General features: G+C 50.2%; 10 protein-coding genes across 10 annotated transcripts; 6 read left to right on the forward strand and 4 right to left on the reverse strand.

The window, feature by feature from the left end:
* Positions 1-679: 679 nt before the first annotated feature.
* Positions 680-1,682, reverse strand: LOC108154512 (uncharacterized PPE family protein PPE10-like). The gene is made up of 2 exons (XM_017284812.2): positions 1,668-1,682; positions 680-1,585 (listed from the first exon to the last, which is right to left on the reverse strand). The coding sequence occupies exons 1-2, from the start codon at positions 1,680-1,682 to the stop codon at positions 758-760; spliced, it is 843 nt and encodes a 280-aa protein (XP_017140301.2). The 3' UTR covers positions 680-757.
* Positions 1,683-3,023: 1,341 nt separating this feature from the next.
* On the reverse strand, positions 3,024-4,036 carry LOC108154540 (uncharacterized PPE family protein PPE54-like). The gene is made up of 2 exons (XM_017284842.2): positions 4,022-4,036; positions 3,024-3,917 (listed from the first exon to the last, which is right to left on the reverse strand). The coding sequence occupies exons 1-2, from the start codon at positions 4,034-4,036 to the stop codon at positions 3,024-3,026; spliced, it is 909 nt and encodes a 302-aa protein (XP_017140331.1).
* Positions 4,037-4,432: 396 nt separating this feature from the next.
* On the reverse strand, positions 4,433-5,222 carry LOC108154584. The gene has a single exon (XM_017284887.2). The coding sequence runs from the start codon at positions 5,186-5,188 to the stop codon at positions 4,493-4,495; it is 696 nt and encodes a 231-aa protein (XP_017140376.1). The 5' UTR covers positions 5,189-5,222; the 3' UTR covers positions 4,433-4,492.
* A 1,278-nt stretch (positions 5,223-6,500) lies between these two features.
* Positions 6,501-7,334, reverse strand: LOC108153966. The gene is made up of 2 exons (XM_033388159.1): positions 7,191-7,334; positions 6,501-7,124 (listed from the first exon to the last, which is right to left on the reverse strand). The coding sequence occupies exons 1-2, from the start codon at positions 7,332-7,334 to the stop codon at positions 6,501-6,503; spliced, it is 768 nt and encodes a 255-aa protein (XP_033244050.1).
* A 1,378-nt stretch (positions 7,335-8,712) lies between these two features.
* On the forward strand, positions 8,713-9,642 carry LOC108154574. The gene is made up of 2 exons (XM_017284874.2): positions 8,713-8,882; positions 8,979-9,642. Exons 1-2 carry the CDS (start codon positions 8,713-8,715, stop codon positions 9,640-9,642), a joined length of 834 nt encoding a protein of 277 aa, XP_017140363.2.
* A 1,061-nt stretch (positions 9,643-10,703) lies between these two features.
* Positions 10,704-11,717, forward strand: LOC108154550 (glycine, alanine and asparagine-rich protein). The gene has a single exon (XM_017284853.2). The coding sequence runs from the start codon at positions 10,720-10,722 to the stop codon at positions 11,674-11,676; it is 957 nt and encodes a 318-aa protein (XP_017140342.2). The 5' UTR covers positions 10,704-10,719; the 3' UTR covers positions 11,677-11,717.
* A 1,069-nt stretch (positions 11,718-12,786) lies between these two features.
* On the forward strand, positions 12,787-13,811 carry LOC108153965. The gene is made up of 2 exons (XM_017284062.2): positions 12,787-12,838; positions 12,907-13,811. The coding sequence occupies exons 1-2, from the start codon at positions 12,824-12,826 to the stop codon at positions 13,684-13,686; spliced, it is 795 nt and encodes a 264-aa protein (XP_017139551.1). The 5' UTR covers positions 12,787-12,823; the 3' UTR covers positions 13,687-13,811.
* Positions 13,812-14,030: 219 nt separating this feature from the next.
* Positions 14,031-15,292, forward strand: LOC108153964. Its single transcript, XM_017284061.2, has 3 exons — positions 14,031-14,075; positions 14,129-14,712; positions 14,872-15,292. Exons 1-3 carry the CDS (start codon positions 14,031-14,033, stop codon positions 15,290-15,292), a joined length of 1,050 nt encoding a protein of 349 aa, XP_017139550.2.
* Positions 15,293-15,817: 525 nt separating this feature from the next.
* Positions 15,818-17,098, forward strand: LOC108153963. Its single transcript, XM_033390012.1, has 2 exons — positions 15,818-16,324; positions 16,390-17,098. The coding sequence occupies exons 1-2, from the start codon at positions 16,310-16,312 to the stop codon at positions 17,083-17,085; spliced, it is 711 nt and encodes a 236-aa protein (XP_033245903.1). The 5' UTR covers positions 15,818-16,309; the 3' UTR covers positions 17,086-17,098.
* A 2,510-nt stretch (positions 17,099-19,608) lies between these two features.
* Positions 19,609-20,680, forward strand: LOC108154570. The gene is made up of 2 exons (XM_017284868.2): positions 19,609-19,744; positions 19,812-20,680. Exons 1-2 carry the CDS (start codon positions 19,730-19,732, stop codon positions 20,559-20,561), a joined length of 765 nt encoding a protein of 254 aa, XP_017140357.2. The 5' UTR covers positions 19,609-19,729; the 3' UTR covers positions 20,562-20,680.
* The last annotated feature ends 2,710 nt before the right edge of the window (positions 20,681-23,390 follow it).

Raw genomic sequence — 23,390 nt, forward strand, 5'->3', positions numbered from 1 at the left:
GCGCTCACGCAATATGTTTGAATATGTATACAGAACCGCTTATTTGTTAATGATTTCAACAAAAAAGTGATCGTCAGCTTAATAAAATTAATGATTAGATTTTTGTTTTTATGGCTAATCAGGTTTCGATCGAGCATAAATCTTCTTTGTCTTCGTATGTGGGTTGCACTTGAGATTCCTTTCTAATTGTACCTGACACACGGCGGGGCCACACTCAAAAACCAGGTCACCTAACTGTTGTTGGCAGCTCGGAGACCTTGAGCTGTCACCAGCGGGGAATTAGTCAAGCCACTAACTGGGAGAACGAAATTAGTGTTTCCCCGGCGCCTAGGTGGGCGAAGATCCGTGAGTAATCTTGTAGCTAATTTGTTCGGATCGACAGGAAAGGAATTTGTCAAAAGCGTTTAGCGGAAAGTGAATCGTATACTTCTAACAGGAAACCTGTCTATATATGAACGAGTGAGTATATTCTAGTTCAAACTAACTCAATCTATTTATAGTTTGAATGGCATTGTCTATATTTGCCGCATCCGTTAGCAAACAAGATCACGAAGCTCATAAAATTCTGAGCAGACATCCGCCATAAAACGGCACTTAGCCAAACATTAAAAGAACACCTTTGTCTGAATTTTCGGGGTCAAATATAAATCTCAAATTTATTCGGGTAATTATGCATTAGTCAACAATTTGTAACAAGAAGAGTCGGTAGTGAAGTTTCTTCAGTCGGTTCACACTTAAGCTAAGTCCAGGAATCCATTTAGAAACGCAGGCGACGGAAGACCGAAGTTGGCAGGTAGGAGTTGTCAGGGCTCTGGGCAGTAGCCTGACGCACTGGACCAGCGGAGGCGAAGTTCAGGGCTGGGGCAACACCACCATCGGTGGCCGAGGAGGTGCCACCGAGCTGATCGTACTGCGACTGAATGGCGCGCTGGGCGTTGGCAGCGTCCTCGGGAGTGCGGTACTTGACGAAGTGCACCTCGGGCTTGTTGTTGTTGTTGCTGCGGATGGCATTCAGCTTGTTGGCCAGATCTCCGATATCGGCCTGCTTGTTCAGGACATAGATGGCGGTCTCCTGCTGGGCAGCCTGCTTGGCCAGGGCCAGGGCGGCGTTCTCCAGACCACGGTTCTCGGGTCCCTTGATGAAGACGACGCGCAGTCCCTTGTTGACTGAACCGGAAACGCGCTCCAAAGCCTGGGGCTCATCGAAGTCCTGTTCGTTGGCGCTGAAAGTGAAGAACTCCTTCTCGAGCTCGGCAGTAGGGGCAGGGGCGTTGTAGGAGACGGGAGCGTTCAGAGAATCGCCAGACAGACCACCGAGGCCGCCCAGACCGGAGTCGCCACCAATGAGGCCACCACCGAGGTTTCCACCGCCGAGGCTGCCACCTCCAATGCTGCCAGCTCCAATGCTGCCACCGCCGATGCTGCCACCGCCGATGCTGCCACCTCCAATGCTGCCGCCGCCGATGCTACCACCGCCGATGCTGCCGCTGCCAGGAGCGAAAGACAGGCCGGAGTTGGAGTGCCCCACGGGCTGGTAGTTGTAGCCGAGCTTATCGGCGCAGGCGACTGCCACCAAACACAAGACCTGTTGCACAGAGAATAAGAGAAGGGTTATCCATGGTCGGGAGTGGGGGTTATCCTGGAGATTTGGCGATTTTGGGACTTACGATGAATGCGCGCATCTTTCTGCTTCGTTTTTGGTTCTTTCAATTCGAGATATGAACTGCTTCTGTCTTTGGATGGGAGCGATCTTTATTATTTATACAAATCCATCTTCGAGGCTGATAAAGACAAAGATACCGCCGCCGCGGCGTCGTCGCTGCACGGAGATCGCTTTGATGCCACTGTGTTTTGCCGCCTACAAAGGTTTTTGCCTCTTTGGTTTTATGGTCGCAATGGAATTTTTGTTGCGTTCGGATGGGCAGCGGCGCTGGAATGGCGCTGCGATCGGGCTGCGGCAGCTGGTGGCTTTGGGTTATTCAAATATTCGAGTTTTTATTCAATAATTTTACAAGAATTAATATTAAATTATAAAATTAATATGTCGCGAGCACATCGGAATGAGTTTATCATGCAGATGGGTCATAATTATGTATTATATAAAATAAATATCTCCCTCAAATTCTTTGGCAAGGCTATCGAGTCGTGCTATGTAGGACATCTGCACTTGGTTTTTCCGATAGACCGACACCCGACAACCGACAATCGTTTAGTTATCATAATCGATGTCGACACATCTTTATGGTTTTGATTTATGGGCATGACACAAGCTCCATAATTAGAAGGTGCATCTAATGAGGTGTTTCAGACGCCGCCTCTCTGATTTATTTATTGAATCATCCAGCTATTTTTAGTACGAGATTTGTTTGAACTTTGAACGATAATGCTTTTGAATATTATGTGATTTTTTTGGATCATCGACCTCCAAGGACAATCGAATCTAAAATATTGCAAAACGGAAGAACACAAATACACTCTTTTCCTGATTATTATTATACTCAAAAGCCATGAAGAGGAATTTATATAGAACATAGTCTATGGACATGAAACACGATCTCATTTTTTAATAGATTTAGCTTCTCATAGAAAGCAACAGAACACAGTTTTAAGTGTAATTAAATCCCTAGAAATATATATTTTTGCTTTGTTGAAATCCCATCAAGACTAATTTTTTATTGATTATTTTTTAAGATAACTGTCGGTTATTTTTTCCTAGATTGGTTTGGAGGCTGGAAATATGATTCTTTTGAGATATCAGAAACAGTCAAGAAATGGTTCAGTATGGTTGACACTATCTGAAACAGAGCCACTCCTGCCATTTCTTCAAAAATGCATCTGTCAATACCAACTTCAAGATTCTTTTAAATTGTACTATAGTTTATGTTAATTAATAAAGATTGTGTATATTTTGATTTCGGTTTTATTTTATTTTATTTTATATTTATCAATAAGCTTCAACAATAATTCTTTAACAAAGACCAGAAATAGTTTCGATTGCTCGAAACCATTCAGGAATGCGCTTTTTAGAAGCGCAGGCGACGGAAGACCGAAGTTGGCAGGTAGGAGTTGTCAGGGCTCTGGGCAGTAGCCTGACGCACTGGACCAGCGGAGGCGAAGTTCAGGGCTGGGGCAACACCACCATCGGTGGCCGAGGAGGTGCCACCGAGCTGATCGTACTGCGACTGAATGGCGCGCTGGGCGTTGGCAGCGTCCTCGGGAGTGCGGTACTTGACGAAGTGCACCTCGGGCTTGTTGTTGTTGTTGCTGCGGATGGCATTCAGCTTGCTGGCCAGATCTCCGATATCAGCCTGCTTGTTCAGGACATAGATGGCGGTCTCCTGCTGGGCAGCCTGCTTGGCCAGGGCCAGGGCAGCGTTCTCCAGACCACGGTTCTCGGGTCCCTTGATGAAGACGACGCGCAGTCCCTTGTTGACTGAACCGGCAACGCGCTCCAAAGCCTGGGGCTCATCGAAGTCCTGTTCGTTGGCGCTGAAAGTGAAGAACTCCTTCTCGAGCTCGGCAGTAGGGGCAGGGGCGTTGTAGGAGACGGGAGCGTTCAGAGAATCGCCAGACAGACCACCGAGGCTGCCCAGACCAGAGTCGCCAATGAGGCCACCACCGAGAGATCCTCCTCCGAGAGATCCTCCTCCCAGGGATCCTCCTCCAAGTCCTCCAAGTCCACCTCCGATGCTGCCACCTCCTAGACCACCTCCGAGTCCTTGGAGTCCACCTCCGATGCTGCCACCGCCGATGCTGCCACCGCCGATGCTGCCACCGCCGATGCTGCCACCGCCGATGCTACCACCACCAATGTTGCCGCTGCCAGGAGCAAAGGAAAGTCCGGAGTTGGAGTGTCCGACGGGCTGGTAGTTGTAGCCCAGTTTGTCGGCGCAAGCGACTGCGATCAGGCACATAACCTATTGTACGAGTACGTGGGGGCGAAAGTAATCCATTAGTAGAGGCCTTTGCGCTGGAGCTGCAGCTGGAGCTGGCGCTGGCGCTGATCCTGCCGGAAACTTACAATAAAGGCACGCATCTTGGATTCTGCTGCTTAGGTTCTCTTGGCTTGGAGCACGGTTGGCTTCTGACTGTCTCTGCGGTGGTGGTTATTATTTATACAAATCTGTCTTCGAGGCTGTCAGCGCAGCTTCTCGAAGACAAAGCGATGACGCCGCTAAATGTTTTTTCCGCCTACAAAGTAGCAGCGCTCGGCCTTTGTGTGCGCTTGGGCCCAGCTCGGAGCAATTCAGCTTTGCATAAATGTTATTATAAGGAAAATCAATAAAAATAAAAAACATGAGCATAAAAATGCAATAACCGCACACAATGCGGCCAGCAATGCTGAACATGGAATGCGACCGCCATATTACACAAGACATACTCCCATCGACTGGAATTTGGGTTTACATCGTTTTTTTCGTCTTTATTCGTTTAAAAATTGGTACAACTGGGGAAAATATACAACAACAATCAGTGCGGGCGGATACCCTCCTTAACGGACGCGCAGGCGACGCAGGATGTTGGCGGGCAGGTACGAGTTGCTCACGGCTCCGGGCGGCGAGTAGTTGCCACCGGACTGACGGGAGGGACCCGCTGGGGCCTGCGAGGCGAAGTTGATGGCGTTGGCAATGCCTCCGTTGATGGACTGAGAGGATCCACCGAGGTTGTCATACTGGCTCTGGATGGCGCGCTGGGCGTTGGCAGCGTCCTCGGGAGTGCGGTACTTGACGAAGTGCACCTCGGGCTTGTTGTTGGCATTCTGGCGGACGGCATTCAGCTTGTTGGCCAGATCTCCGATATCGGCCTGCTTGTTCAGGACATAGATGGCGGTCCTCTGCTCGGCAGCCTGCTTGGCCAGGGCCAGGGCAGCGTTCTCCAAGCCACGGTTTTCGGGTCCCTTGATGAAGACCACACGGAGACCCTTGTTCACGGAGCCAGCAATCTTCTGGGCGGCAAGAGGATCCTCGAACTCGTTCTCATCAGCCTCGAAGGTGTAGTATTCCTTGTTCAGCTCGCTTGAGGGCGCGTAGTCGTTCCTCTGGTTGCTGGGTGCGGCATCGTAGGAGCTGTCAGAGCCGCCGGAGTAGCTAGGAACATTTTCGGAGGCGGAGCCAGTGTACTGTCCCGCACCGTAGTTGTACTGGGCGCATGCGGCGCCAACCAGGCAGAGAGCGATGAGGAAACGCATTGTCGATGATTGGTAGATTGAGGTGTAGTGAACAGGCAAAGGCCAAGACTGAATCCTGAGGCTGCGGCGCGCACCTTTTATACGGAAGAACCGCAGCGGGATCGGCCTTAGAACAATAGCCGAAATAGCCGAAATGATTCCCGACGGGTTCGTCCATAACTCAACTAGTTTTTTATGCAAAGTGTTGCGCTTATGAAATGATTATGCAAAACTATCTAATTCCTATATAGAGCCGATGCCGATCCAGTCGGCGAACCCCGACTTTCTGCCCAAGTGCAGAGGCGCTTTAGAGGACCGGTTCCCGGCGCCGGGTTCTATTCTCGGCCGATCTGAAACAGATTGGAATTCGACTGGGAAAATGCTGCAAAACTATCGAACCCGTTTCGCAAAAGTAAGAGTCGGCAATAAATGTTCTAGCGGTCGTTAAAGTCGACAACAATGCGTTGCATTCTAGGAGTTCCGCCTACAAGTCAATAAAATTAACCTACAGATATGCTGATTCCATTGATAGTTTATGAATCTCTGTCTCACCATGAATCGAAAGTGAGTTAGAAATCGAACAAGTTTCTAGTTCTAGTTCGAGGGTGCAAAGTCAAGAAGAATGTTGTCGGAAGAGCTTTTTGAACTCTTCGTTTGTCCACGTATGTGGCTGGAAACTAGTTTCAGATCGGCAGGGGAATTCCACACTAAATAGTCCTCTACATAAGTCCCATCAATAACACATTGCGTCAGTGGGAAACCGACCTCTCCCCATAAGATCACTTCGGTCAGAATGGGACGAAAACTCAAATTACATCATTCAGGCATCATTCTGGCTGAGATTCGTCTCCAAAGTCTATTTATAAAGAAACCAAGTCAGAATTGACATCACCTTGTAAAAATTTTATGATAATATTTAATGCTTTAAATCTTATTAATATAGAGAAATACAGTTTTTTCCGGGCTTCAAGTTTTATTAAGACTATTCAACTTTATGGCAAGAGGTTTTTTTAAAGCATATGTTTAGGAGTCAATTCCTTTTAGACACAAATGATCTTTCTTCTTTGGTTTGTGGCTGCGCACAAATAGACGGAAAAAAAGAATAGAATTTAAAAGAATTTAGCCGAATACTATAATAGAATTTAAAACCAATATAACACAATTCGAAGAGTTATATGATATACGAAATTCAAAATTCAAAATTTCAAAAGACATTTCAGATGATTATCCTAAGGATCGGCTCTTTGTTCAGAAGAAAAATCAATTTGAAATTCGTATTATATTTTCATTTATTTAAACAATAATCAACAAATCAACAATTTTTAGTTCCATCTTAGAAACGGAGACGGCGGAAAATGTTGGCAGGCAAGTAGCTAGCGCCTGGAGCGCTGGCAGAACCACCAAGATTTTCATGAGCAGGCGCCGGCTGGGAGGCGAAGTTTAGGGAGGAAGCGACACCACCATCGGTGGACTGGGAGGATCCTCCAAGCTGATCGTACTGTCCTTGAATGGCGCGCTGGGCGTTGGCCGCATCCTCGGGAGTGCGGTACTTGACGAAGTGCACCTCGGGCTTGTTGTTGTTGTTGCTGCGGATGGAGTTCAGCTTGTTGGCCAGATCTCCGATATCGGCCTGCTTGTTCAGGACATAGATGGCGGTCTCCTGCTGGGCAGCCTGCTTGGCCAGGGCCAGGGCAGCGTTCTCCAGACCACGGTTCTCGGGTCCCTTGATGAAGACGACTCGCAGGGCCTTGTTCAGGGCGCTAGACACCTTCTCGGAGGCTGCTGGATCGTAGAAGTCACCCTCGTCGGCGGTGTAGGTGAAGAACTCCTTCTCCAGCTCAGCCTGGGGAGCGGCGTAGTTGGGGGAACCAGACGAAGAGGCTCCTACGGGACCGTCGATCGGTGCGGAGGGTCCAGCGGCAAAGCTAGGAGCATCATTGCTGGCCAATCCCGATGGCTGGAAGCTGCTCAATCCGGATGGCTGGAAGCTGCTCAATCCGGATGGCTGGAAGCTGGGTCCCGCTGCAAAGCTGGGCGCCTCATTGCTGGCCAGGCCGGATGGCTGGAAGCTGAGTCCGGAGGGGGAGTGAGCCACGGGCTGGTAGTTGTAGCCCAGTTTGTCGGCGCTGGCCAGGGCCACGAGGCAAAGGACGATGAAAGCACGCATTGTGATTGTGGAGTGCGATTTGTGATTTGGTGGATTGGAGAGATGATTTGTAACTGCCTTAGTTCCGTGCACTCTGGGCTTTTATAAGTGCAAGATTCAGTTCTTCGATTTGGCAAAATTCGGCGAAATTAATGATCTGAAACAAGGGGCGACCACTGCATTATTAATATAAACTCGTATGAATTATGAAGAGTCTAAATTTGCTTTGAAAATGCATAAATAATCTGCTTAAAATACGTTTGTTTTATTATATATATTTTTATGTCGTTTTCTGTTGCGGCTGCAGATTTTTGCATAGCTCTGCGACACTAAGCCATGTTTTTTTTTTGGAAGTTTCAATGCAAATTAGATGATGACCAGAAATAGCTGGACCAGAGAGCATCGGGTTGGGGATTGGATCACAGATCACAGATAAGAGACTGTGATTTCGATTCCGATTGCCAAACCAGATGGCGCCAAGTAGTTTATTAATAGACCAATTATCAGACTGTTTTATTTGTCGCTGACAAGTCGCTGCAGTGCAGTTTTCAATTAGAGGTTAGGCAGAAAGAAGATGGCGGCTATATTTAGCAATGAAGTCGGAGCCGCACTTCCGGCGCGGACGAGCGACTGCGGAAGGTCGCCTCCACCCGCAACATTTGCATAAATCTCAGCATACAAACGGACAAAACACACAAAGCGAACAAAGCCGCTGAAAAAGGCAATAATAATTTCGCGAATCGTTAAAATATTTATTTTTGGCAGCAACAACGCGACTAGGCGCGCCTCATTTGCATGTGAAACGGTCTGCCAAACGTTTTGTTTGCTCGCGGACCAATTGTGGGCGACACTTCTCATCCCGGCCCGCCCCAGGGGGTGCGTTGCGGTGCGGTGCGGAGCGGGGCCGAGGCTCCTCCTACTCAAAGGTGAGTAAGAGGGAATGAAATTTACCCGAATCGGCTTTACGACTCAGCATACCTTTTTGTAGTTCGATTTTATTGATTTCAACGATAAGGCTATGTGAAGTTGCCAACTTTGGCAAGGTTGAGCCGCGAAGAAGAATAACGAAAATTATTGATTAAAACAGCACATAAGCATATTGAATTTAATATGAGTTTTATGGCGACAGCCATAATACTACTAGTATACATGGACATCGCATCGCTTCTTCCTGCCAAGCCACGTAGCCGACCGACCCTCGCCGAGCGAAATAGCAGTGCAATCGAGTGGATCTCTTGCATATTTTAGTCGCCCGGGCTCCGGCGTATCGACCATAATTAGACCGCTTTATGCAAGAGCTTTTTGCATAAGAGTAAATGCCTCACATAACCATCTGCATAAAAGCCAAAGAACCACCTGCCACCAGCATCACACTCCTCCGCCAATCCGTCAGCTAAACATGCGTCAGTTCTCCCTCATCCTCTGCTTTTGCCTCGCCGCAGTGGCCAGTGCCGACAAACTGGGCTACAACTACCAGCCTGTGGCGCACTCACCCTCCGGACTCAGCTTCCAGCCATCCGGCCTGGCCAGCAATGAGTCGCCCAGCTTTGCAGCGGGACCCAGCTTCCAGCCATCGGAATCGGGCAGCAATGATGCACCCAGCTTCCAGCCGTCCGGATTGAGCAGCTTCCAGCCATCGGGATTGTCCAGCAACGATGCTCCCAGCTTTGCCGCTGGACCCTCCGCACCGATCGACGGTCCCGTAGGAGCCTCTTCGTCTGGTTCCCCCAACTACGCCGCTCCCCAGGCTGAGCTGGAGAAGGAGTTTTTTACCTACACCGCCGACGAGGGTGATTTCAACGACCCCGCTGCCTCCGAGAAGGTGTCCAGCGCCCTGAACAAGGCCCTGCGAGTCGTCTTCATCAAGGGACCTGAGAACCGTGGTCTGGAGAACGCTGCCCTGGCCCTGGCCAAGCAAGCTGCCCAGCAGGAGACCGCCATCTATGTCCTGAACAAGCAGGCTGATATCGGAGATCTGGCCAGCAAGCTGAATGCCATCCGCAGCAACAACAACAACAAGCCCGAGGTTCACTTCGTCAAGTACCGCACTCCCGAGGATGCGGCCAACGCCCAGCGCGCCATCCAAGGACAGTACGATCAGCTTGGAGGATCCTCCCAGTCCACCGATGGTGGTGTTGCCCCAGCCCTGAACTTCGCCTCAAGCGCTCCTGCTCCAGTGGCCGCCCCCGCAGGCGCCGGCATCGCCCAGGGACCGTTCGTGCCCTCTGGCCTGCCCGAGGCCACTGCTCCAATCTCCTCCTATGTGCCCCCATCGACGCCTGGAAGCACCTACCTGCCCGCTAACATTCTGCGCCGCCTGCGATTCTAAGATCCCAGTCCGTTGCCGACATTCCTTTGTTACTGTTTTTCTTATGATACGAAAATAAATTTGTTTGTTAAATCTAAATTGCCAAATAGTTTGCGGATCTACTCAACGAACATTCCTAGACATGGAAATGATACGTATTTGCGAGTTTCGGAATGTCAGTATTTTACGTATTCCGTGTTATAGTCTGTTTTGAACTCCGCTCCACTCCGCAGTCTTGGGCGGCGAGGCGCGCATTTCGTCTGGCAAACGGGTCCGACGGGCTGAATGCTGAATTATGAGTCCGCCGGCTAGGCTGTTTATGAAAATTGCAAATGAGCGGAAATATAACATGTTCTCTGCCGCAGCGTTTTGTATAATCCGGTGTATAACACACGGCTTATCGGGTATCTGTATCTGCCTGCTACTTGGGCCACCTCGTGGCGGAGCCCACGCATTCGGCAAATTGAATCTGCCGCGTCGTTTGACAAATTGCATTAGACGGCAGACGACAGCTGACAATGGCCAAGTCCATGGAGGGAGCCAAGCAATTTAAAATTATTAAGCTGGGAAATTAGCCCAAAAGCATTGGTCAGAGCAGAGTCTTACTTTCAATCATCGCGCGGGGCATCATAGCGATTTGCATAACAAAATGAATGAACAAAGGGACCTGGCTACTGCACAGTCGAACAATTTGGAGCTGCTGCCGCCCAGCCCTTTGTGGCTATCGTCGCTGCCTGAGCTGCTGATTTGCATAAAGATTCGTTGGATTGTAAGCTGCAAGTTCATCAAATTTTAATCAACACCGTCGCCCCCAACGCCGCCACCGCCAACGACGCCACCGCAACTTCTGCCGCTGCTGCTGCTCGTATTGGTTGTTGTTGTTGTGGCTTCTTGGGCTGCGACTAGGCCAAAATAGACATAGACACCGCCAACAAGAAGAAAAGAAAAACAGGTTGGCCCAAACAATGCGGACCTTATCGTGATCTCTAGCATGATTGTCAAGCGCTTGTTCTGATTGACATCCATGTATATAAATGGCCCACCGGCCACCTCCGACATCATTCTCAATCGAGAGCTCCAAGTAGAACATCAACAAAGATGCGCGCCTTCATCGTCCTGTGCCTCGTGGCCGTCGCCTGCGCCGACAAACTCGGCTACAACTACAAGCCCGTGGGCCACTCCAACTCCGGCCTGTCCTTTGCTCCTGGCAGCGGCAGCATTGGTGGTGGTAGCATCGGCGGCGGCAGCATCGGTAGTGGTAGCATCGGAGGAGGACTCCAAGGACTCGGAGGAAGCCTGGGAGGTCTGGGAGGCGGCAGCAACTTCGGCAGCCTGGACAGCGGTCTGGGCGGTGGCTCCAGCGGCCTGTCCGGACTTGGTCTTGGATCCTCGGATCTGGGATCCTCTGGCTTTGGCAGCTCTGGTCTGGGATCTTCTGGTCTGGGATCTTCCGGTCTGGGATCTTCCGGCTTGGGATCCTCCGGTCTTGGATCTTCCGGTCTTGGTGGTGGCTTCAGTGGTCCCGTCAGCTACGAAGCTCCCGCTCCATCTGCTGAGCTCAACAAGGAATTCTTTACCTTCTCCGCCAACGAACAGGACTTCGATGAACCCGAGGCTTTGGAACGCGTCTCCAGCTCTGTGAACAAGGGTCTGCGCGTCGTCTTCATCAAGGGACCCGAGAACCGTGGCTTGGAGAACGCTGCTCTGGCTCTGGCCAAGCAGGCTGCCCAGCAGGAGACCGCCATCTATGTCCTGAACAAGCAGGCCGATATCGGAGATCTGGCCAGCAAGCTGAATGCCATCCGCAGCAACTCGAACAACAAGCCCGAGGTGCACTTCGTCAAGTACCGCACTCCCGAGGACGCTGCCAACGCCCAGCGCGCCATCCAGAGCCAGTACGACCAGTTGGGTGGATCCTCTCAGGCCCATGATGGTGGTGTGGCCAACGCCCTGAACTTCGCCTCCGCGGGACCAGTGCGTCAGGCCCAGGCCCAGATCCCTGAGAACTCGTACCTGCCCTCGTCGGTGCTGCGTCGCCTGCGCTTCCGTTACTAGGAAGGCCATAACCAAAGCTCTTTTCGAGCTCTTCCATCTGCCATTTGTTAGCTCTTGTGTTATCTATTGATTTTTCGAACGCCTCAAATACAATTATACTTTAAACTGAAGCAATCAAGTGTTTTACTATTTAGTTGGGCGCTCTGAACAGTGAGTGGTGGGATGAAGTTCGTATGAAGTTGTCAGTGTCAAAAGTGAATGTCGATGGTGGACGCAGATTACTCACTCGGAGCGGATTTGATTGAAAAATTGCAGATTTCGGCGTTTATTACATGCCCCGAGTGGCAATAAAAATTCCGAAGCGACGGCGCCAAATGGAATACAAGTGGAAATCAATAAAAAAAATTAACATATTTTGTTTTCTTGAATGCAGGCGAAACAATCGACGAAATTTTTTTATCATAATTAAAATGTTAATCTGCGTGAAGTAAAAGGTTAGACAAACTATTAGCGCGTAAATTTATGGCAACTGCAAGACGGAACCAAGACCAAGACGGTACGGGCCTGGATCGGTTCGGATCGGATCGGGTAATACATAATGTATGAGTGATAACAGAGCGGCCGGATGAATTGCCAATAACAAAGAGCCAAAGTGGACATCGACTGCTCTGTTCAAGAGCACCCACTACGGCTGATTAGCATAAAACGAAAACAGAAACGTCACCAGAGTCTGTTAGAAAAATCATATAAAATTATGCTCGTCGACAAATTATGCAAAAAAGCCAAGCCAAGCGCGAAAAACACAGATAACGATGCCCAGAGCCAAGACCAAACCTGAGACTGAGACTGAGACCAAACGATACGAGTAAAAATGCGAAAAAAAAACAAAAAAGTACAAATTAAAATTAAAAGTGGCCAAAAAGCGAATGGGAATTGGCAAGAGGCGATGCTCTGATGGCGCTGATGAGGGAGCGAATGGCCAGCGAATTACTGGCGACAAACATCCAATATCGACCTGCTCCAAATGAGGTGCAAAAATAAAAGACACCCAATTAAAATGCGGAATGCTAATTAGGAGAGCTGCAAACTGCAGTCCCCTTTTCGAGCTTTAGTTTCGCATAAAAGACGTGGGCGTCTGTGACATCAGCATACTCGAAGTTTACCCAGCAAACCGATCGGAGTTATCTACCTACACACAAGTCCCAAGATGCGCTTCCTAATTGTAAGTCCTCGATTGGTCAGTACTCATTTAAAGACTACTATAATCTCCTTCTTCTGCTACTCCTTTAGGCCCTTTGCCTTGTGGCTGCTGCCAGCGCTGACTCGCTCGGCTACAACTATCAGCCATCTGCCTCCACTGGCTCATCGTCCTATGCTCCCTCTGCTGCCGGACCATCATATAGCCAAGCTGCTGCCCAACCCTCGTACACCCAATCCACTGGCGGACAATCCTACAGCCCCGCGGCGGCTGCCACCCAGGAACAGCCCACATTCAATGCCCCCTCTGAACCTTTTGTTAGCGCTCCCGAAGCTGCTCCCTCGGCTGACGCCCCCAACTACTCCGCTCCCCAGACCGAGCTGCAGAAGGAGTTCTTCACGTACACCGCCGATGAGAGCGCCTTCAACGAGCCAGCTGGATCCGAGCAGGTGTCCAGCTCCTTGAACAAGGCCCTGCGCGTGATCTTCATCAAGGGACCCGAGAACCGTGGCCTGGAGAATGCTGCCCTGGCCCTGGCCAAGCAGGCCGGCCAGCAGGAGACCGCCATCTATGTCCTGAACAAGCAGGCTGACATCGGAGATTTGGCCAACAAGCTGAACTCCATTCGCAGCAACAACAACAACAAGCCCGAGGTGCACTTCGTCAAGTACCGCACTCCCGAGGACGCTGCCAATGCCCAGCAGGCCATCCAGGGACAGTACGATCAGCTTGGAGGATCTTCCTCCATCCAGAACGGCGGTGTTGCCCCAGTGCTAAACTTCGCCTCCCAGGCACCCGCTCGTCCAGTGGCCGCTCCCTCCTCGCCGGAGAACTCCTACCTGCCCGCGTCGGTGCTGCGTCGCCGCCTGTAAGAGCCGTACGACAGCCGACTGAACCGACTGACCCGACTGACCCTCACTGATTCCTACGCACTCGCTGCGACCCATCTCTCCTTCTCCACATGGAGACCATCTCTGTTGAATAGTTTGTATTGCGATTTTCGAGACGAGAAGTCCAAAATAAAATTAAAATAAAATATTGTTAATGCGAAATGTTGTAAGCGTCTGGGAATAGCTGGCGAATTTCGTAGCGCGACATTGAACTATTTACCCTATAAGGCGGGACGACTCGGTTCCATCATTAGTCCCGATTTGGCGGGGTTGGGTAGACGACTTAAGATTATAAAACGCACCGGAGCTGGTTGATTGTCTGACAAATGCCTGTTGCTCTTCGCTGTGGTTATATCATGTTAGGAATCGTGGTAAGTGGAATGGATATTGTAGGTATTTCAAGATATTAATAAAGATATTTTAGTTTCTTGTATTTCTGGCCACCTGCTCGGCAGAGTTGGGGTACCAGTACCAGCAGAACAATGCACTCCTCAACAGTTATGGAGCTGCGGCTCAGGACTATGGAAGCGAAGGAACCGCTGGAGATGGTGGTTATCCAACATTAGCTAATGAACACTACCACGACCATGCCGATTTCCACAAGCATTTTTATGCCTTCGAAGCGCCCTACGACTCCACCGAGGAGGCGGACCTGGTGGAGACAAAATTGGCCTCTCTCGCGCAGAAGAACCTGCAGGTGGTGTTCATCAAGGCCCCGGAAAACAAGGCCGTGGTGGGGGCTCTCAACGCACTGGCCAAGCAGACCACCGAAGATAAGACTGCCATCTATGTGCTGAACAAGCAGACGGATTCGAACGAATTGGCAAGCCAACTGAGCGCCGTGAAGGCGCAGCACAAACACAAGCCCCAAGTTCATTTTGTCAAATACAGGACGGAAGCGGAGGCAGCCCAGGCACAGCTGCACATTCAGGAGCAGTACGGCGGAACGGGGTCCCCGCAGCCAGCACAGGCATCCTCATTGGGCTACTATCCGGAGCAGCAGCCGCAGCCGCAGCCGGACCAGGACCAGGGCTACTATCCAGAGCCCCAATTGCCGGCCTCACCACCACCACGGCCTGGTTACTTGCCACCATCTCCTCAGTCCAGCTACTTGCCAACACCTTCTCCTTCGACCAGTTACTTGCCGACACCTTTGCCCCAGACGAGCTACTTGCCACCAGTCCCCCAACCAAGCTATTTGCCACCAGCACCTCGTCCGCAAACGAATTACCTGCCACCAGCTCCTCAATCGAGTTACCTTCCCCCATCTCCTCCCCAAGCAGGATATCTGCCGTCCTTGCCCAACTATGCCTCCATTTCTCAGGGCTACAATGCAGCTGGAGCTGGATCTGGGGCAGCAGGCACTCTGGGGCAGATCGATTTGCCTCCTCTGCCTGAGCCGCAGCAGGATCTTGGTGGCAGCTACGACGACTTGGATGAACGATCCGGGAGATCGCTTCGCACCGGTTTCCGAGCCAACGAGAGACGGCGCTCGGGCAGTCGCATGGTCTTTCCCACAGAGCTATCCTCCTCCAACTACTATCGTTCCCAGCAAGTCTCCAAGCGCCGAAGACGCGCCCACCTCTAAACATGCCTCCGCTAATTAAGACATTAAAATAGTTCCATAAGACTGCCATGCCCCGTGTGTATCTAGTTGTAGCTGCAAATAAAACCCAAGATATCAATGAATTGCCTGCCACCAGGGTTTCTGCTTACGCTTCTGCTTCTTTGGTGAGATCTCAACGGGTCGGTGATCGGTCCGGGTCTAAGTTGTAAATTTGTTAAGCGGCTTATCAGATGCGAGTCCGAGCCTGGCCTAGGCGATGCGATGATGCTCGTTTGCTTATGACAAAAAGAAGACTCTGAAAAAAACAAGCATCAAAATGACGTGTAAATTAACGAATCAGGTAGCCATAAAACGTCGACCATAAAAATATCTTCCAAGTGAAAGTAAAGCTGCGGAGGTGTAAGCCTCTCCGGAGAGCAGCTGCTGCTGCTTCTGCTGCCGCTCCGCCGGGGGAGCAGTCACAACAAATGGCTTTGTCTATGACAAGCGACAACAAGGGTGCCCCAATAGCATATGAAAATATTTTATAACTAATTCAAATTGGGAGCTCATTTGTAAATTTTATGCGAATTAAATTCAAGTTCACGCCGTGCCCGGGTCACGTATGGGCTGTAGCTGTTGGGCTCGTATTTGGCTTGGACTTGGCTTTTGTCTCGGGTGTCTTGCAAGCCCACAAATTTGCATTTCAAAATTAAACGACATTAACATGGATAATCGGAGCAGCAAACACACACAAAACCAGAGCAGAGCCACAGCCAGCGTCAGAGCTAGCTGGCCAGAGCCAGTGTTTGCAAAAATCTTTTATAAGTTCATAAAAAGAAAAACGAATGCAAAAAATTAAATAAAACATAAAATCATAAAGAGAGCCGAGAGACGCTGCCGAGAAGTCAGCTTACTTTCGAGCATCTCTTGTTGTTTGTGTCGTATATAAGGATGGTTTTGTTGCTGTGACTAAACTATAACCAAACAGAGCTTCGAACGGTGAAAATCAGCCGCGGCAGGCCGCCATCCATAGCACACTTAGAAGATCCTCTCAGCATGCGCACCCTGATGGTATGTAGGAATAGGATGAAAGCGATGCTATCTGATAACCAGAAAATAACCGTGTCTATCCACAGTCCATCTCGCTGCTCTTCAGCATTAGCCATGCCCTGAACAACGCCTACCTCCCGGCCAACAGTGACTACGCCCCGAAGCGCCCTTTGGCTACGGAATACTTCACCTACGCAGCTCCGCCGGATGAGGATCAGGCAGCGCCCTGGCAGGCAGCCCGCCAGTTGGCCAAGGCCCTGGTGCCGCCCCAGCAGGTCGTCTTCATCCGCACCCCGGAGACCAATATCTTCACGCTGACGGCCAAGCAGCTGGCTTCCCAGAATCCACTGGATATTTATGTGCTGCAGCGACAAGCGGACACCGCAGCCCTGGCTCAACAGCAAGCCGCCATCCAACAGCAGGCGGAGCACAAGCCCTCGGTGCACTTTGTCAAGTACCGAACTCCCGCAGATGTCACCCGGGCTCTGGCCAGCCTGAGGAGCGGCTACGATCAGCTGCCCGGCAACAGTATTAGCCACGCCATCGAGACAGCCGACGTCTTCGAGGTGAAGCCCCAGCTGCAGACATTGAGTCAGCCTGTGATACCCCAGACTGTTCGACCACCTGTCCCCCAGACAATCCGCCAGCCGGAGCCTGTCATTTTCAAGATCCTGCCGAAAGGTGGCTCTGACTATGAAGTGCACGAGGAGGCCACAGAACTGGAGATGGCCCGGCTGCAGGCACTGTTCCGGGAATACCTGCCGCCAGGAAAGCACCGCTAGGTTGTAAGTAGAAAAGGGCCTCTGCCAAAGACTGTAAAAACTAAATTAAATTATAATTGTAATTAGTAAATAAAGACAAAGTTTTGTGGCGTTTGAATTACTAAATTTCTGGGAAATTTCTCCCGTTGCTTAATGGAAATTATGCGAATAATTGTTTCGCGCCAAAAAACAACGCAACAACGCCCATAAATTACTCAATGTATTTCGAGGATTCGCTGTGCTGTCTTTGCATTACTTGGCAAACAAATTTAATTGAAATTTCAATCAAAAAACATTTAGTTGTAGCCAAGGCCGTGAAAGGATGGAAAGCTGGCCAAGACGGCGACGCGGCCGATGTTTATCTATGTATAGCTCTTATAGCTATTATGAATAATTAATTACACGGTACGGCACGGCACGGCCTCAGAACGTAACATTTTACTTTTGAGTTCTCCCAGAGCCCGGCCACACACACTTCGTGGATTAAGAGTATCTTCAAAGTATCTCTTAGATAATCATTAAGGTGTTGGTATCCAACTCCTCTTTGCTTCCAACCATGCAAATGTTTTCTTGAGCAAATGTCGCCGTTGCTGTTGCTGTTGCTTGTCGTTGGAAAACTTTTTAATGAGCTACACTTGGAGTTTTCCCGCAGCTCGCCCTCGCCCCTCCCCACATGAGCCCCAAACGCTGTCGCATCCGCTGCCCCAAACTTCTGTGTCGCCACGGACTTTACGACAGGCGCTGCTTTAAGAATGTTTCAACTAAATTACGACAAGATGCAGGAGGAAGAGCAGGAAGTGGAATAGGGAAGTGGGAGTGAAGCAGGAGGACACAGAGGCTGACATCATTTCGCTTTGCAAATTGTTTTAGTGTCAAAGGTCAAACACACACTTCCACCTCCATTGCCATATGACACGGTGAAGTGCAGCCGTAAAAAAGGCGCCCTGCCACTGAAAATCTGTTGAGCAAGTTTTAGTTTAAGCATTTTCGAGCAACATAGTGGACGGGGACGGTGACGGGAGCGGGGGAGTAGGAGCGTCGCTCGTTAGCGGTGCCTGCCAAAAAGTTTGCCAGTCACGTCAAAGCTGCCGGTCTCACATTCTGCTCTAGAGGAGCTGAGGAGAATGAGGAGGAAACTCCTCTCTTCGTGTTGTATCCAGCAGGCTGGAGCAGGCTGCACGGAGCCAGAGCCATAGCCAAAGCGAGAACTGCTTTAATCCTGGCCAGAGGCAGCGGCTGCCAGGACGACTCATGACTGGCTGCAATTTCGGGACAGGTGTATCCAAGGTCCAAGTCTTGGATCGGATTCACTCCAGCAGCAACAGCAGCAGCAGCTGCCAAGTTTGCGTGTTTTTCAATCTTTTCTCCGTTTTTGCGGAGCGCCATACCCATCCCATCCACAAATTAGGCGGATTTTGGCGCTGGTTTTGCTCTTGTTATTTTCACCCGAGGCGTCCAACTTTGCGAGGCAATCGCCTCTTGGAAGGGGCAGAGGGGTAATAGCCAGCATGAGTAGCCGAAAGTTTATAGATTCACTTTCCCCCGAATACGATATATTCTATCATAGAAAATAGTTCAAGTGGGAGCTTGGGGAGCAGGGAACGCTGTATTAAAATCAATATTCAATCAACCAATCCCTGCTTATCAGAGTACATTACAAACTTTGGCTTTGACGTTGTCGGGTAGTCAGGGAATTATGCCAAAGCAAATGACTTGTCAGGGGAAATTGTAATTATGAATTTGAGAATTCATTCCCGTATCTCTTTGTATCTCTGTGTCTTCAGGACAGGCCTCGGCCCACGCAGCTGTTGATAAAAAATGTTAAATTCTTATTTTGCTCGGCCATCAAACGATGCCAAAAAGTTTAAATTAGTTAAAGAACTTCATTAACTGAACCGTCGAAAGAGATTGACGTCCGCGGCCAACAGCCAACAGCCAGCCGGCAGATAGCAGCCAGCAGCGAGCAGCGAGCAAGCACAGCGAAAAACCCAAGTTGTGGAAAATTATGAAAATTATAATTACCGGCTTAAGCCGGGTCGGCTGGCAAGTGCCTGGGCCTCGGCCTGGACCCAAAGACTCAAAGCCAACAGCCAACTTCCAGATATTATCGGCAAAGCCAGTAGCTGTTTATTTTCCACGGCATTTCAACACAGTGGCAGCTGCTGTGTTGCTGTGATGCTCTCCCTCTGTGATGCTGCTGTGGAGCATCGACTGAGAGTCTGTTTTATGGCCTGTCGCAGCCAACACAAATCAATTAGATAATGTGGCAGTGGCAGTGGCAGTGGCAGCAGCAGCAGCATTCGCAATCGCGATCGGTCCATGCATATTTATAGATGTCGCAGAGTGCATTTAAATCAAAAAGAGGCAAGTCAGACGTTCATGGATCAGGTCTAGGCCTAAGCCAGGGAAGACGCATGCATATTTAAACGGTCGAGGCATTTTAATGACTATCGAATGGCATCGAAATCAACGGCAAGGTCACACCGAAACCAGGCGATCCCCTCATTTTGTGTTGTGGGAGGGGGATGAGTGTCAAACGTCCCAATGCATCGATTTCTCTCCCTCTCTCAATGTTTCGTTTGTGGCTATAAAAGCGAGACTTTGTTGAACTTTGAGCATTAGTTCCTCTTGTCACCTCCAAGACCAAGCCACCAGCCCAGCCACAATGCGCGTCTTCATTGTAAGTCAACAATCCATTGATTGGGGAAAAGTATCACCTCTAACCACTCGCCGCCACCTTCCCACAGCTTCTCTGCCTTTTTGCAGCCAGCTGCTGTGCCGATAAGCTGGGGTACAACTACCAGCCCGTGGCCCATGCAGATGAGGGCCTCTCCTTCCTCCCGGGCAGCGGACAGATACCCGTCGAGATCCAGCAGCAGCTGCAGCAGGTGCAGAGCGGAGAGGCAGTGCTCTCACAGCCCATCGAGGCCCCCATCATTCCCCAGGCTGTGCCTCTGGTCGAGGAGTTCCAGAAGGAGTTCTACAGCTACGCGGCGCCCGAGGAGCAGTTCGATGAGGGTGTAAACAACCAGCAGATCGCCAGTTCGCTGAAGAAGAACCTGCGCGTCGTCTTCATCCGGACACCCGAGAACCAGGGCTTCGAGCGTGCCGCCCTGCAGTTGGCCAAGCAGTCAGCTCAACAGGAGACAGCCATCTATGTGCTGAGCAAACAGGCTGACGTTGCCAACCTGGCCAAGCAGCTGAATGCCCTTAAGTCGACTTCCAGCAACAAGCCTGAGGTGCACTTCGTCAAGTACCGCACTCCCGAGGATGCGGCCAACGCCCAGCTTGCCATCCAGAACCAGTACAACCAGCTGCCAGGCGTGTCCCGCATCTCCAATGAGGGTCGAGCTCCAGTGTTGAACTTTGCCTCGCCGGCGTCCCAGTCGGTCCCCGCCAGTGTATCGCGCTCTCCCAGCTCTGAGTACCTGCCCGCCAATGTGGTGGCTGGCCAGGATTATCTGCCACCTACTCTGCGCCGCTTCCGCGTCAAGTAAGCACCGAATACAAATAGAGCTTCCACCACGGTAACGTTTCCTAAACGACCACATCGAAAATTACTTCCCCCATCATATTGCAACAAATTAGCTTTTAAGTATCCATACGAGTGTCTAGGAATAAAATTTGTTAACTGACGAATTTCCGATGTGAACTCCCTCTCTCTGCCCCCAACAGTCTGCAGCTAACAACACATTCGGTGGCGCCTAATTGTTCGAATCTTTCCACACAGTGGGTACGTGGACGGATGCGGACGGGGACGTGGACCATTCTTCGCCCTTTTTCGTTCCTTTTATGTGTGATTTGTTTTGCGAGGCAAATCCCAGCCCACGGCAATGGAAACGAGTATGGTCATGGCGAGGGCGATGGCGATGGCAGTGGCAGTGGCCGTAGCATTGGCGTGCGGCTGTGTATTCGAGCGTTGTCCCTTCACATTAAATCCTTGAAATAATAGCCTGGATAAAGCGGCTGGCATGTCATAAAGTCCAGCAACAAGTTGAGCCACCCCCAACAGAAGGCTCTCATGGAAAACGAGCCCACGCAATCATAGATTCCACCCTTCCCACCCTCCGGTCGCATATGCACAACGGCTTTATCCCATCCGCCATTTGTAATTGGAGTTATTAGAATCGAAATGAAGTGGTTGCACAATGGCCCGGTCTAGGCCCGGTTCTCATTCAACCCTTTTCGGGCTGGTCCGTTGGTTGGGTTGGGCGGCTATCGTTTTGAGGCCATTGCCAGTTATGGTCCGTGTAAGTGGCAACGTCCTGTTGCAGGTGGAATCTGGCTGCTGGCTGCTGGCTGCTGGGTCTGCTGATTTGCTCTGTTCTGTTTTGCCAGCTGACACTCATCGGCTATGATTGTGTATCTCTGTGTGAGTGTAGATGAGTGTACATAAGAGCGTGGCGGTGAGTGGGTGTGTGCCTTGATGGCTTCCTGCTTCCGTGGAAAGCAAACTCATCATGTGAAATGCCACCATGTGCCCCAAGCCCCCGAACCCACAGACCCCATCAGGGCTACGGCTATCCATGAACTATGCAGAGGATTTGGTACGCTGTTGAGTGGAGTCCTTAAATTTCACTTAGATGTAACATAAGCCCGATATAAACGCAACCCAACGGTGCATGTATTCATGGCCATCATGGCAGCTGTTTGACTGTGTCGGTGACTGGGTGATATGAGTTTGTGTGTGCGCTAAGTGGAAGCCCCTGCAGGAATCGCACGCTTATCAGCAGTCGAGTGCAAACTGAATCCGTTGCTCTTTCTGTCGAGTACAGTAACGAATCGCTAAAGCGTAACGGCAACGACAATATGGCTTGTACAAGTGGGGGCTGGGGAATGGGGAATGGGGGAATGGCAATTTGGCCCACCATAAACGCTGTTAGCTTGTCTGCCATTTGCCGTCTGACTGCGCCCAGACTGCTGCCTGTAATTAAGGTGATATGCAGCAGTCAGCCGACCGAATCAACGCCGACGAGGCTGCCAAGTGCGTGTTCTATGCGTGTACTTGCTGTGTGTGTGTGTGTCTGTCCTTCTGCGCCTGTATTTGTGTGTTAATGAGAAGCCTGCTGTGCGCGGAAAATAAATTATTAAAACGACATTCACTGCGCTCTCGACTGTCGCCAAGGCAAAGCTGAAGCTGACGCTGAAGCTCCTTTTGACACCCAGAGAGATATCAAACATATTTTCCGCAAAGTTGAAAAGCTTTGCCTGCACGGAAGAACACCCCACAAGGGTTTCACAAAGGTAGAATTAAAGAGTGTATATATATCACATTTTATGTTTCTTTTTTTAGTAATATTACATAAGTCATATAGGGCACGTGTAAATTGGTTTCACTCCAACACAATAAATATGATTTACCGCATTCCCCTGAAGTAAACAAATTGACAGAGACCCCTGTGCCACCGCAAGTTAAGTGTATTAAAAAAAGCGGTAATGACCAGTTTTTTCGTCCTAAACTGAAGAGGCCCAAGTTCACGGCCCACAAAGTAGTTGCACATACGCCACATTGCCAGCAGAAAGAAGTTGCGTATACGATCCGAAAATCTCGAAAAAACGTATAGCCTGCCTTTGGGCTGCGTTTTTTATCCAGAGCCCCGCTCAAGTGGGGTTTTTTCGGGGCTTCTTGCGCACAAGCCCAAATCAAATCCATTTTTTTTGTACGCGGATAACCAAAAACCAAATACAAATCGCTGGTATTATGGAACTGTTTGCAAACAGGGGCACGGGTATTGTGCCACTTTCAATCACAACAGCCGACAGCTGCGGTGAGCCAACAACACAGCACCATGGCGGTGTGGCAGTGTGGCACAGAGGCAAATTGCAAGCAAACAATGCTCCCTATGCAGGCAGCAGGCAACAAACATTTTTATTTCGATTTAATTCACGGAGCAGAACTTTGCCGCTCTCGCTCTGCTGGCAAGGTTCTTCTCATGCCACCCACCCTTTTCGGCTAACCAATATTTCTTTTCAATTTCTGAATGCGCTCGCGCTTTGCAGGAAAGTTTTGTTGTGCAACTAAATATTTTGACATTTGTCCGCATGCAGGCGGCAACTTTGTAGGGTAGAAATAAGCGCAAATTGAAATGTGCTCGAGACAGTTTTTGCAGTCGCTATTGTTTTTGGCCCTGCTCTCAGCGAGTCTCCTTTTGGGGCTACAAAGTTTCTGGAGTCGCTGTAGCTCGCTTTTGTTAATTCGGCAACCGCAGCACTCACCCATACAGGTGGCAATGAGCTGTGGGCCCAAACCGAGGCTGGAGCCCAAACTAAAGCCCCAATCCTGGCCACATCCAAATGCATTTGCAGTTGGCAGTTGTACGCCATGT

Source organism: Drosophila miranda, chromosome 2 (assembly GCF_003369915.1).
Source record: "Drosophila miranda strain MSH22 chromosome 2, D.miranda_PacBio2.1, whole genome shotgun sequence".
Lineage (NCBI taxonomy): Eukaryota > Metazoa > Arthropoda > Insecta > Diptera > Drosophilidae > Drosophila > Drosophila miranda.

Coding starts and splice junctions, on each gene's coding strand:
- LOC108154550 (XM_017284853.2), top strand. CDS start 10,720: ATGCGCGCCTTCATCGTCCTGTGCCTCGTGGCCGTCGCCTGCGCCGAC.
- LOC108153966 (XM_033388159.1), bottom strand. CDS start 7,334: ATGCGTGCTTTCATCGTCCTTTGCCTCGTGGCCCTGGCCAGCGCCGAC. Junction 7,125..7,190: donor ATGAGGCGCCCAGCTTTGCA/GCGGGACCCAGC, acceptor AGCAGCTTCCAG/CCATCGGGATTGGCCAGCAA.
- LOC108154574 (XM_017284874.2), top strand. CDS start 8,713: ATGCGTCAGTTCTCCCTCATCCTCTGCTTTTGCCTCGCCGCAGTGGCC. Junction 8,883..8,978: donor GCAGCGGGACCCAGCTTCCA/GCCATCGGAATC, acceptor CGATGCTCCCAG/CTTTGCCGCTGGACCCTCCG.
- LOC108154584 (XM_017284887.2), bottom strand. CDS start 5,188: ATGCGTTTCCTCATCGCTCTCTGCCTGGTTGGCGCCGCATGCGCCCAG.
- LOC108153964 (XM_017284061.2), top strand. CDS start 14,031: ATGCCTGTTGCTCTTCGCTGTGGTTATATCATGTTAGGAATCGTG. Junction 14,076..14,128: donor ATATCATGTTAGGAATCGTG/GTAAGTGGAATG, acceptor AAGATATTTTAG/TTTCTTGTATTTCTGGCCAC. Junction 14,713..14,871: donor TATCCGGAGCAGCAGCCGCA/GCCGCAGCCGGA, acceptor GCCCCAGACGAG/CTACTTGCCACCAGTCCCCC.